This window comes from Melanotaenia boesemani, chromosome 4, assembly GCF_017639745.1.
Source record: "Melanotaenia boesemani isolate fMelBoe1 chromosome 4, fMelBoe1.pri, whole genome shotgun sequence".
Lineage (NCBI taxonomy): Eukaryota > Metazoa > Chordata > Actinopteri > Atheriniformes > Melanotaeniidae > Melanotaenia > Melanotaenia boesemani.
Genome location: NC_055685.1, coordinates 39,593,792 through 39,606,493, shown reverse-complemented (window position 1 = coordinate 39,606,493; position 12,702 = coordinate 39,593,792). Strand labels below are relative to the sequence as shown.

The 12,702-nt window shown below is 43.2% G+C and overlaps 1 protein-coding gene across 2 annotated transcripts; it reads right to left on the bottom strand.

Moving 5' to 3' along the window:
* Nucleotides 1–548: 548 nt before the first annotated feature.
* Nucleotides 549–11,552, bottom strand: LOC121638249 (NACHT, LRR and PYD domains-containing protein 12-like). Of its 2 annotated transcripts, none has more exons than XM_041982908.1 (10): nt 11,478–11,552; nt 10,748–11,029; nt 10,567–10,650; nt 6,968–8,816; nt 6,685–6,858; nt 5,237–5,401; nt 4,941–5,114; nt 2,852–3,025; nt 2,288–2,334; nt 549–2,203 (listed from the first exon to the last, which is right to left on the bottom strand). In XM_041982908.1, exons 2-10 carry the CDS (start codon nt 11,019–11,021, stop codon nt 1,644–1,646), a joined length of 3,501 nt encoding a protein of 1,166 aa, XP_041838842.1. In that variant the 5' UTR covers nt 11,022–11,029; nt 11,478–11,552; the 3' UTR covers nt 549–1,643. The 2 variants fall into 2 exon arrangements, with proteins under 2 accessions (XP_041838842.1, XP_041838843.1); XM_041982909.1 differs by having other exon boundaries at nt 11,483–11,550.
* Nucleotides 11,553–12,702: the final 1,150 nt, after the last annotated feature.

Genomic DNA, 12,702 nt, shown 5'->3' with positions numbered 1-12,702 from the left:
TTGGCAGTGAACTTCTTAGATCCCAGGTTCTCCTAACAATGTTAAAAAGAATATAAACCACATGAAAATAGTCAAACACAAAAAGAATACTACAAATAAGTTCTACAGTAAACATACAATAAGCAATAAGAAGATGTTGTTATTTGAAGGTGGCGTTGCTGCTGACAGCATCTCATGTCCTGCGGTATGAAGCTGTCCCTGAGCTGGTGGGACGGGCTTAAATGCTGCAACTTGACTGGACGAACCACTGCTGAATGGTCCGTGTCCCTTCAGTTTCTGTCTATAGGAAGGCAGCAGCAGAACTGAGATGTGATCAGATTTCTCTAAAGGAGAGCGAGGGAGGGCCTTATACGTGTTTGCGTAAGGGGTGTAAACATGATGGAGTGTGTTCTTGCCAGCATAGAACAGCTGATGTGTTGGCATCTCAGCAGGACTTTCCTCAGGTTGGTGCTGTTAAAATCCACGGCTACAATAAACGCCGCCTCTGGCCATGAAGTCTCTGCCCTGTCGATAACTTCAAACAGTTCTTCCATGGCCTCGTTGGTTTCTGTCATGCTCCGTGGTATGATGCTCAGATTTTCCAGCTGCCCTGAATGCATCATCTCCTCCCATTTATCATTATGGCTGATGCCTGCCGTCGACCTTGTGTTTTGGACCTGGATTCCGTCTCTGTCTGATACTCTGCTTTGGTTGTGTTTGGATTACCTGGCTCTTTGACCTCTGGATTTGTTAACAGGATTGGAAATCGGATCATGGACTAAACCTTTCTTCCCCATCGGGAACCCACGGATACCCCACTGCTCCTCCTCCACTGACATCTTCTTTGTTCAGCAGTTTTCTCCCACACCCCAGCGGTCTCCCTCCCGGCTGCCTCTCCCCAGTCTCCGGATACCTCACTCAGTCACATGATGGAATTACCTCTGCTGGTACGTGAATCTTTACACCCACTCATTACCATCTTCCTCTACCTGCTTCCTAACCCCTGTCTCGTGTGTCCACAGACATCTGATCGGAAAGAGACCGGATTGCACATTCATAATATTTGCTGTGTACAGTAAAGATCTTATACCTATCCCTGGGATTCTGAGTTTTATTGAGTCCAATCACCTGAGTTATGACAGGTTTCAGCATGTGGTGGAACATACACTGCTGTCATGACAACCGATGTGAACTCACGCAGAAGAGAATAAGGCCGGCATCATGAGGTTCTCCAGGCCCGGAGTACAGCCCGTAGAAATAATTCCACATCTGAGCACCACTTGTTGTTCAGCATCAAACAGACACCACATCCCTCGTTCTTTCCTGAATGTTTGGTCCGGTCCAGTCGATAAATGGAGAGTCCCTCTGGATGAATGGCGTAGTCCGGGATCGAGGGGTCGAGCCAAGTTTCCGCAAAAACGTTACAGGTGTTAATCTCCCGTTGAAACTCCATCCTGCTCCGAAGTTCATTCAGATTGTTGTCCAATGACTGAACATTTACCAGAATGACAAAGATTGAAGTGAAATTGGAATGTAAAAGCTATTTACAGGAGGCAACAACATTTAGTTTTTTAACTGGACATATAAAAACATTTCCATTATTTGCTTGTGCATAAGTAATGGTTTAATGTAAATATCTAATGTAAATGTGTGTCCACGTGTCTCTACTCAGGATGATGCTCTTCTTCCTGCAGGGAACATAAGGTGACTGAGGATCCAGAGCCACCATACCAGAACCCAAATCCAGCGTAAAGAGGTTGGATAATTGTGGCGTAGAAGGTGTGGAGGTGGATCTGGGAGTCGGAGAAGATGCTGTAGAAGGACAAAGTACCAGCAAGAGAGTCCACATACACTGCTATTCTTTTAGAGACCGAGGAGGAGGAGAGGAGAACTGCTTCTTTTTTATGATGCCCAACAGAGTAACCAGCATCAGAGCAGCTCAGGCACCAAGACTGATCGTTCCTTCCAAACAGGCATTCATCTCTGTTTCCTTTCCGTCTGATCCCTCTGTAACTCACAGCTATATGAACCACTCCTCCCCACTCCACCTCCCAGTAACAGCGGCCAGTCAGGCCCTCTGTGCACAGCAGCTGACTGAAGTGAAATCTCTCAGGATGATCAGGATATGGCTGCTGCTCTCTGAAAATGGTTACCTTCCTGTTGTCCTCAGACAGTTTCAGCCTTTTCTGAGCTGTGTTTGTGTCCAGAGTGAGTTGGCAGAAATCTGAGGGATACAGAAAGATGTATAACAGAAGCTGTTTTTTCAGCTGACACACATGGTGGTGCATCAAACTGAACGCAGACTCACATTTCTTCAGACCAGGTTTCAGCCTCTGCTTTCCACCATGTTCAAACCTGGAAGATGAAGCAAATTCTGAATGGACATTCAGATCCTCCTTCACTGAAGGTTTTTATACAGCTTCAAACACATCCAACAAATCTTTACGAAACAAGCTAAATCTTTTGTGAGACCCACAGAATTGGGAATATAAAGATAACAGACTCTGAACTCCCATGCCTCTACACCTAAAGAGCTTTTATTGTTTGTGTCGTGATTATTTGTTTAATATCTCTGAATAATTATTCGTTTTTGGTTCCCAAAGTTTTTTAAGCCACAAGATAACATACGTTGTTCAAAAGTCTGGCAAGCCCATGACATTATCTCAAGACCCCCCAGAAAAGGGAAAGGCTGCTCCTTCCCTCCTTCCCTCCCTCCCTCCATCCATCCATCCATCCATCCATCATCCATCCATTCATCCATCCATCCATCCATCCATCCATCCATCCATCCATCCATCATCCATCCATCCATCTATCCATCCATCCATCATCCATCCATTCATCCATCCATTCATCCATCCATCCCTCTGACTTGAGGATGCTGAGTCTGCATTGCGGATCCTCCAGGACAGCGGACAGCAGCTTCATTCCTGAGTCTCCTGGATGGTTGTAGCTCAGGTCCAGCTCTCTCAGGTGGGAAGGATTGGACCTCAGAGCTGACTCCAGAGAAGCACATCCTTCCTCTGAGACCATGCAGCCCGACAACCTGCAGACACATAAGTACACAGCAGCAGTCAAGTGTTTCAGCACCACTCGTTCAAGAGGTCTTTTCATTAATTTGACTGGATTCTGGTTTTGGAGAACATAACTGAAAATCATGACAACGAAGATAAGCATCAATGATCCTATTATTTTTGTTTAAGTCATGCATTTTCCATGTGCTCATGGTTCTATGTTTTTTTAATGGCCCCTGTTTATTATTTCTCTGCTCCATCGTTTTTCTGTGTAGTGCTCTTTTGCCAGTCATCTACATGCACCCTTTGAGCTCACCTCCTTATAGGCGCTCCTGTAGTGGGTCAACATTTATTATTTTTGGGATTTCTGTCTGAGAATGTTGCTTATAGCCTCATTTCCACCAACGAGTGCAGGTCGGGATGGGACGGTTAGGGTTTGGATACAGCCAACTATAACCTTACCTAGTAGCGGAGTTTCAGCTGGATAGCGATAGACGCCTCAGTTACGTAACAGCATGACATCATTGCAGCGCCGTCCTTAGTGTAGAACCAATCACTTTTGGGTTGGGCCATTAGATTGGTACCCCAAAGGAAGGGTCCTAACAAAGTAGGATGGGTCAGATCAGATCTTAGTGTACCCTTCCTAGTTTTTCACATCCTGCCCCAAACCGTTGGTGGAAATGAGACGTAATAGTTTTTATATCATGCATTTCAAGGGACTCAAAGCACTGTATATAGAATCCATTATTCATTCCACATTTATACACAGGCGGTAGTAAGCTGCATGTGTAGCCACAGCTAAATGGCAGCCAACTGGTGCCGACACCACCAAAATCCCAGTTTCCACCAACTGGTCTGGGTTGGTATGCATTTTTCTGGTTCCACAGACAAAAAATGAGAGGGGTACCAGAATATCCAATCCAAGCCATCCTACTTTTTTGGGACCCTTCTGTTGGAATCCTAATCTAACTGATCTGACCCAAATGGGTGGAGCTTGACATATTGCAATCCACTGATTGGTGGAAAGAATCATCAGTTTCCTGAATGACCCAGCAATGAGGACAAAGCAGGTGCAGATCCATGTTAAAATATACAACGGATTTCTTGTTTAAAGCCACATGACAAGAAGAAAGGAGACAACCAGCTGGATGTCCATCATCCTCCTTCTTTCTTTTGGGTCACCTTCTTCTTCCTGAGAATTCAAGGAAAATGTCATGCTGCTATGAAACGATGTTATCACATATCTAACGTCTATCTGGCTGATACGCTGCCTACTGGGTAAGAGTACGGTTGCTGTGGAAATGCAACAGAGATTAGGATTTACCGAACCAAACCATCCTGTTGTTGGAAATGGGGCTTTAATTTACATTCATACACATTCTTGCTCAAGGACAGGCTGATAGTGATGAAGCGGGTTTGGACTGCCAAGCGTCTGGCTAACGGACGACTCAGCCAATGTTCCTCACCTAATACCAAAGTAAGGTACTAATAATACTAATCCTGCAGTGTGCATTTGGACAGTGTACTTTGTACTCATGTTGCATGTATTCCTGTTTATCTTTCATTCAGAAATGAATGTTAAAACTTAACTTACATGTTGAAGTTTAGTTTTTATTCCTTCTCACTGAGACTGGACGGCATGCTAGTCAGTATTTTTGATTAACTAAATTGTGATTTATAAGTTTAACTTGGTCTGGCTGGTGGCAATAATCCTCAGTACGTCACATAAGCTGTTCGTTGCTGTACAGCAGCAAAGGTTTGATGCTGCATTCATCACTACTGACAAAGCAGTGCTGGAAAGGGTTTAATTAAAACCGTCGGTCTGGTTCCAGATGGTTTTCTACATTTGGCCAAACACTAAAACAGTCTAATGGGTCCAAACTTTTATCAGGCATAATAAACAAATAAATATCTTGAGCTTTCCATTTTCTTGCAAATTTCTGATACCTGAGAGTTTCCAGAGTACAATGTTTACTCTCTAGTCCACAAGAGAGCTGCTTCACTCCTGAATCCTGCAGGTCGTTGTTACTCAGGTCCAGCTCTCTCAGATTAGGAAACTGGGAGCTCAGAACCGATGAGAATTCCTGACAGCAGTTATTTGTCAGACCTGTTTGATTCAGCCTGACAGAAAACAAACAAAAGACCATAAAAATAATAATAAAAACCAAAAAGGAGGAGGCAGACTGGGATGAACAAGGGCTTAGAGATTGCAAGTTAAGATAAAAATATTAACAGGGTCTGACCTGAGGGTTTCCAGGACACTTTGAGGGCTTTTCAGTGCAACAGAAAGCAGCTTTACTCCCGAATCTTCCAGGTTGTTGTTTCTCAGGTCCAGTTCTGTCAGACTGGAGCTGAGAACCGAGGAAAGAGCTTCCCAGCTTCTCTCTGACAGGTTACAGCTGCTCAGCCTGGAGGGCAGTCGGTCATACACTCAGTCATACTGTTTAAAAACTAAATCCATCTTATGACCATCAGCTTAATTTGGGTTTTATGAATTAACGGTAGCCAAACTCCTGTGTACTTAAAGGGAAATGTTTCCACTCTAGTTCAGTTTACTGGTGGGAGATTAAATACTTTTATGACATTATTCCACAAATCCCTGATGTTCCCCCTTAGATCATCAATCATTGGCAAAAAGCCATTGTAAAGTCTTTTTTCCTGTGACTGTAGGCATTATTTTTGAGTTAGAAGCTCTAGTGACAACAATATTACTATCTCCTGAAAATAAAGAATCTTTTAAAACAATTTCTGGATCCAGGCATTGATCTTGATCTCACCCTAAAACTAATCACTTGTTCCTTATTGATGTCTGAGATTTCCTGAAAATTTAATGAAAATCCATCCATAACATTCTGAGTTACGCTGCTAACAGACAGACAACTAAAAGCCACCAAAAAGACTAATTACTGCAGTTATTTTACAATGTTTTCTGTAAGAGATTTTAAACATCAGATTCTCTCACTCCATACAGCAGACATGGAGAGAGGCTTCAGTTTGACCTCATCATTGTAATACCAATTGTTTCAGACCTGTTTCTTTTCTTAGCTTGTTTATGTAAAATATTGGAAAACCTTGCAACTTAAGACCCAGATCTTTATGATATTCGGCCTGTCTTTTTTTATTTGGTTATTGCCGTGCCACTGCAACCCTTAAAGTAATTGATATTTGTTATAAATACTAAACAATGTTTGCTGTAATCTTTGTTGAATTTTTGTCATTTCATTCCCCGCAGTTAGGTTGGTCACCATTGGTGTGTCAGAGGAGTTCTCAGAGTTCCTTAATTATAGGTTCAATTGATCAATGTATTTTCACTCAACTCCTTTCTGTCATCGGCAGGGTGACTCAGGGCTCAATCATCGGCCAAACAATATTTCCCTCTATAAATGTGTTATTCATTCTTAAGACGAGTCTTTTGTTCATATCTATGCTGATGAATCCGTTATTTATGCCATCAGATCCTTCAAACACACCACTGCATTCTATTTTCTGGTTCCTTTTCTTTAAATACTGTGTGCTTCTTAGTTTTAACTTGGGTTTTCTTACTTCTTTCACAACTCCCTAAAAAGCCTTTGCTTTTGCTTTGCTGTGATTGGAAATACTAAAAGAATTTGTCCATAATAGTTTTCTGACTAAATAAAAGTAAATGAACAAAATAAGAAACATTTGCATGTTCCAGCTGGTTAAACCTGACCTGAGGGTCTCCAGTCTACAGTGAGGACTTTGCAGTCCATCAGACAGCTGCTTCACTCCTGAGTCCTGCAGGTCGTTGTTACTCAGGTCCAGGTCTCTCAGACTGGAGGACTGGGAGCTGAGAACTGAGGACAGAGCTTCACAGCTTCTCTCTGAGAGATTACAGCTACTCAGCCTGGAAGACAGTTAAACTCATGTTTTTATACACTCTAGTAAATTTGAGTGTTTTTACAATAACCTGGACACGTTCTAAAGTCAGTGTGTGCAGCTTTCTGAGCACCTACAGAGCTTTGTTGGAGGCTTTGACCACTGGCAGCAGCCTCAGAAGGGCCTCCTCTGAAGCTAAGTATTTCTTCAGCTCAAACACCTCCAGATCTTCCTCTGATGACAGTAAGATGAAAACCAGAGCCGACCACTGAGCAGGAGACAGAACATCTGGGGACAGACGTCCTGATCTCAGGGACTGTTGGATCTCCTCCACTAGAGAACCATCGTTCAGTTCATTCAGACAGTGGAACAGATTGATGCTTCTCTCTGCAGACAGATTCTCACTGAGCTTCTCCTTGATGTACTCAACTGTTTTCTGATTGGTCCCTGAGCTAAAGTCTGACTTTATTAGCAGGTCTTTTAGTTTATCCTGATTGGTCTGCATAGAAAGACCCAAGAGAAACCGGACGAACAAGTCCAGGTGGCCACTGGGACTCTGTAAGGCCTTGTCGATGTAAATCCTGTGGATCTTCTTTGAAGAAGTTTTAATTAAAAGTACATGAAGGTTTTTCAGTGACCGTTGTGGGAAAGACATCTTGCTTTTGTTGTTGTTAATAAGTGACATCCTCACATAAACAGCAGCCAGAAACTCCTGAACACTCAGATGGACAAAGCTGAACATCTTGTCTCTCTCATTTCTTCCACGCTCTTCTCTGAAGATCTCTGTGAACACTCCTGAGCACACTGAGGCTTCTCTGAAATCAACGCCACTCTCTCTCAGGTCTTTCCCGTAGAAGATCAGGTTGCCCGTCTCCAGCTGATGAAAAGCCAGTTTAGCTAATGACTTAATGTACTGGATGCACCTCTCTGGACCGTACTTGTCTCTTGTCCGATCCATCTGAAACAGCAGGAACTCTGTGTACATCTCAGTCAGGGTCTTGGGAAGCTCTCCTCCCTCTCTGGTTTCCAGCACATCCTCCAGAACTGTAGCAGTGATCCAGCAGAAGACTGGGATGTGGCACATGATGTGGAGGCTTCGTGATCTCTTGATGTGGGAGATGATTCTGTTGGCCTGCTCTTCATCTCTGAACCTCTTCCTGAAGTACTCCTCCTTCTGAGGGTCAGTAAAGCCCCTGACTTCAGTGGTACAGCTGATAAACTGTCGAGGGATCTGATTGGCTGCTGCAGGTCGTGTAGTTATCCAGATGCGAGCTGAGCGTAGCAGCTTTCCACTGATAAGATTCCTCAGTAGGACATGGGCTGTAGTTGATTTTGTTACATCAACAGAGCCAATGCGGTCAGCATGAAGGTCCAGATGAAGGCGGCTCTCATCCAGTCCGTCAAACACAAACAGAAGCTTGAATTTGCTCTTGTCATAGTTGCTGTTTCCTGATGACTGCAGAGTTGTAAAGATGGAGTTAAGAGCCTCACCTGTGATGTCTAAAGTTTCTGGGATGCATTCATGAATGAGCTCTGCCAAACTCAACTTTTCTCCTTTCAGTGGATTCAGCTGTCTGAAGGTAAAGGGAAAAAGAAGATGTACATCTTGGTTGGACCTTTGTTCAGCCCAGTCCAACACAAACTTTTGGACGAGGAATGTTTTTCCAATTCCTGCAATTCCATTAGTCAGCACTGTTTTTATGGGTCTGTACTCTCCAGAAGGATGTTTGAACATGTCACTGTGCTTCACTGGTGTCTTCGTGTCTGCTGGCTTCCTCCCGGTCTCAATCTGCCGGACCTCATGCTGTGTGTTGATGTGTACGTCACACCCAGCTGTGATGTACAGCTCGGTGTAGATATCAACCAGACGTGGTTGATCTTCTGCCCAGCCTTCTTGTACACACATGAACGTGTCCTGGAAGTTTGATTGAAGCATCTGTTGGTAATATGTGATCGGTTGTGGCTCAGGAACTGGAACCATCACACCTGTGTCAAACAGGAACACTCAGCAATCAAAGCATAAAGCATTGTGGAGTTAGCTATGAAAATGTCTCTTAAATGGAAGCTTTTGAGTTCCCTTGTTTAACCTCTTCAGACTCTGTGGAGTCCTAAAGTTGTCACAGAGGGAATTCCACCTGTGGAACAGTGAACCAGAAAACCTGGTCCCTCATTGTGCAGGTCTTGGAGAGTTATTATGATGATAAAGGCATGTATCAATTTTCACATATAGTTGAATGTCATCAGCATAACAGCAGAACGAGAATTATAGATGACTGATGGCTGAGCGGGAGCAGGTACAATGTAAGGAATTTTATGGATTTCATGTCTTGTAATGGGCTCTGGTGGTCTTTGTTGTACAGTAGGTAGACAGGAAAGAGTGGGATGAAACCTGAGTCGACTACATTGAGGAGCTGCTTTTACACCACTGCACAGTGTTTGAGAGGTTTCAATGACTATATGAGGCATCAGTTTTACTGGTACCAATTTATTTTTAAATTTACTAAAGCAACACTAAAAATGTGTGAACCCTAAAGGCTGGGATATACTTGCTATGTACTCAAGTGTACATTCCGATACGTTTGTGTATATAGTTGCTGCAAGACGATAGCAGGACAGTGCAGCCACTAGAGGTCACTGCTGCTGGCAGTACACAGCACGTAGTGAAAAGCCCAACAGTTTACTGACCTGTTGCCAACTGTTAAGGCATGAGTGTTTATCGTTCTGCAACAGGGAGAAAAAATTCATGAAGATGCCGATAGTTGTGGACACGGTCCGGCTCTTAATAAATATTTACCATTGTGGTCTCATATTCATGTTTTAGTTCGCATGAGTGCCTCTAGCGTTCAAGTCAATACTGCAGCTGGTGCATGGGACACTATAACTCGCGTCAACGCGAGCAGACTACATGCCAAACAAATGAACGCATGGCAGCCGTGATACGTACACGGACGTGTAGCTAACAGCAAGTATATCCCAGATTTAAACCTAAGTGCATGAGATTGATCTAAGAGCTTACTGACATTCCTCATTCTGATTCTTGTTCCTGAAACTTCCCTGGTGGTCCTGGATCTGAGCTACTGGGCTCTATCAGGATGGTTTCCAGCTCAGAGACTTTCTAGAGAGGTTGTTTTGATTTACGGCTCTGCATTGCACAACAAAAGAGGTGCTTCAGCAATAAACCAGCTTTAAAAAAAGATATGAGGGGGAACACGATGTAAGACTAATGGGGACTTATCATATTAACCAATTAACTTGTCTCATGTTGGAATATATTTGCTCTGCTGTCCATAAAATTGTTGACATGTGGGTTTGTGAAGAGTTTGATGATTTTTGTTGCAGTTGTAAAAAAAATCTCTGATATCAATTAACTCAAAACCCAAGTTGCAACGTAGCTCCTTGGACTAGCTTGTCACACTGTTCGCTGTTTGCTGTGTTTTGTTTGCTTTGTCATCTTAGTTCCTTTTTGGAATAATATGTACCCCCTGTGTTTATGCATTTAAGTAAAGCAGACGTCTCAATGAGGTGACAGATCTCAAATTTGTACTAACTACAGTCTGTAGCAGGTTTTGACTTGTGTGATCCTTGATAGGGAAGAAGAGCTTCATGGTGGAATATAGGAAAGGCTCCAAGCATGAAAATGCAGGCGCTCTGAAGGAGGGGTCTGAAGGTTCAGTGGGACTAGAAGCAGCTGTTTTATCTTTCAGGGTTTTCTAACAAAAGAAGCCACAATTTTTACCTTCACTCTGATGAAGAGGAGCCTGAGTCAGAGAGGAAGATGGTCGTTCATTGTGTAAAATCTTCCCAACATCTCTGTGATCCACTGACAGACGAGAACATGTGTTAAAATGATAGAAAATGCCCTCTGAGACGGCTGCAGCTCTGTAATGTGGCATCATGTTTCTCTTCCTGTTATTTACCTCCTGCTTGTGAGCTGCTAGCAGACAAACTCTGCAGCAGGTCGTTCCTGTTGATCCTCTCCAGAACCTTCCTGGTCACCTCCACAGCTCCAGGAAGTCTGTAGGTCTGCACCATCAGATCCACAGTGTCCCACCTGTTTGCCATCTCCAGTTGGCTCTTCTTGATGGTTGGGCGACCGTGAAGGCTGTCGGCCTGCTGCAGGAACCACTTGAATTTAATGAAATCATCCTCTCCCAGATCATCCAGGGTGTTCAAGAGGTCCTCCGGTGTCATCACGACTCCTAAGATTTAAATAGTATTATCACATCATGCTGAGATCACTAATAAGTTTGGCAACAGAGTAAAATGTTCCTCCAACAGATGTTAGCAAAGTCAGTCAGTGTCTGACATTAACGTTCAGCTGCTTCCTTTTTATTCAGAAGCTTCACTTCACTGCTCAAACACAGAGTTCAGTCTTTATGAGTCCAACCAAAAACCTCAGCTGGGATTTAAATCCAGGACTAAATCCTTGAGGATGTTACGGGAACTGTTACTGAGCTGTACTTTGGTTGGCCTGGATATTTTTAATGCATTTAAAAATCAAAGAAACAAATCAAAACTGTAACACTTGCCCTGGCCAGAACAGGAAGTAACTTTATCAGCAGCTGGAACACAACTGCACACACACAATATACAGACTAGAAAATACACAAGTCAAGTTCACACCTCACAAAAACATTCACAGTTTACCTTACAATGCATAAAATGTCTTCTGAAGACTCACTCAGAGACAGGAGTGGTCTGCCGGGAGTCTTTATGAGGCGACCATCAGGAAACCAAACAGGAAGTCCAAACACACACTTCTTCATGCAACACCATATGAGCATGTTAGCCAATAGCAGAACGGAAGGATATGTCAGAACTTTTACAATAGTTTCTGAAAGACTTTGCTCCCTTTACTCACATAGTCACACAATCACAAGTGTTTGTAATTGGACAAGAATTCAGTTTTCAGTTTTATGCTCAGTCATTGATGAAGATGAAGATTCTGACTGTTTTCCAGCCTTTAGCTCATGGGTGTCAAACTCCGGTCCTCGAGGGCCGGTATCCTGCAAGTTTTCTATGGGATCAGGATCATGCCAGAGACAGGTTGTGTGTACAAAAAAATTTTGCATGTAAAAATGATGTTTTGAAGTTGTATAAAACAAGTTGTGCTTGTGGAAAAAATCTGAACCTGCAGAATCATTTTGTGGTTGTGCAAGAAACCTTTGTCTGCAAAAATATAATTTGCAAACATGTAGATCAGTTTTGCACTTGTGTTTTTTTCCTATGTGTGTGTGTGTAACTTAAATTTGTACCCATAAAAGTTCCGCCATACAAAATCTCAGGACGAGTGCGGCACCCAGTGTTCGTGTGCGACACTGCACCTACAAGCTCGCAAAGCAAAAACCTACAAGCACAAAACGAAAAACCTACAAGCACAAAACCTTTTTACAGATTAGATATAAGTCAAATTTGTGCCACTAACAGCCAATCGGAATACTGCTTACTGGCGAGCCTAGTCGCCAATGACTGGTGACGACGACGCCTTTTTGGAGAAGACGAAGAAGAAGGAAGATTCTGCTGCTAGCCAATGCTGCTAGCAGAGACCAGGCAAAGAGGATGGCTGAAGCCCAAGTAAGTGAAAGCTGAGTATGTTTCATACATAATAAAGAATGTGATGTATACTACAGAGTTTAAGCCTTGGTGTTTGAGATTGTTCTTTTCCACGACTTTTACCTTACGTTAAGGTTAGAGTTACCCATCAAATTTCGTTTTCTGCGAGTTGGTTCCTAGTAACGGTCCCGTCATGTTCAATCCAGAATCGTGTTTATATTCGGTTCTGAATCAACCCGCGGTCCTCCACACCACTGTTTAGTGAGTAATTTACAATAAATTGGAGGCTTGGGGTTCTGCTAAGCAACCATCAGAACGT

Coding starts and splice junctions, on each gene's coding strand:
- LOC121638249 (XM_041982908.1), bottom strand. CDS start 11,021: ATGACACCGGAGGACCTCTTGAACACCCTGGATGATCTGGGAGAGGAT. Junction 10,651..10,747: donor TAGCAGCTCACAAGCAGGAG/GTAAATAACAGG, acceptor CTCGTCTGTCAG/TGGATCACAGAGATGTTGGG. Junction 8,817..10,566: donor TCCTCTTCATCAGAGTGAAG/GTAAAAATTGTG, acceptor TGTTTGACACAG/GTGTGATGGTTCCAGTTCCT.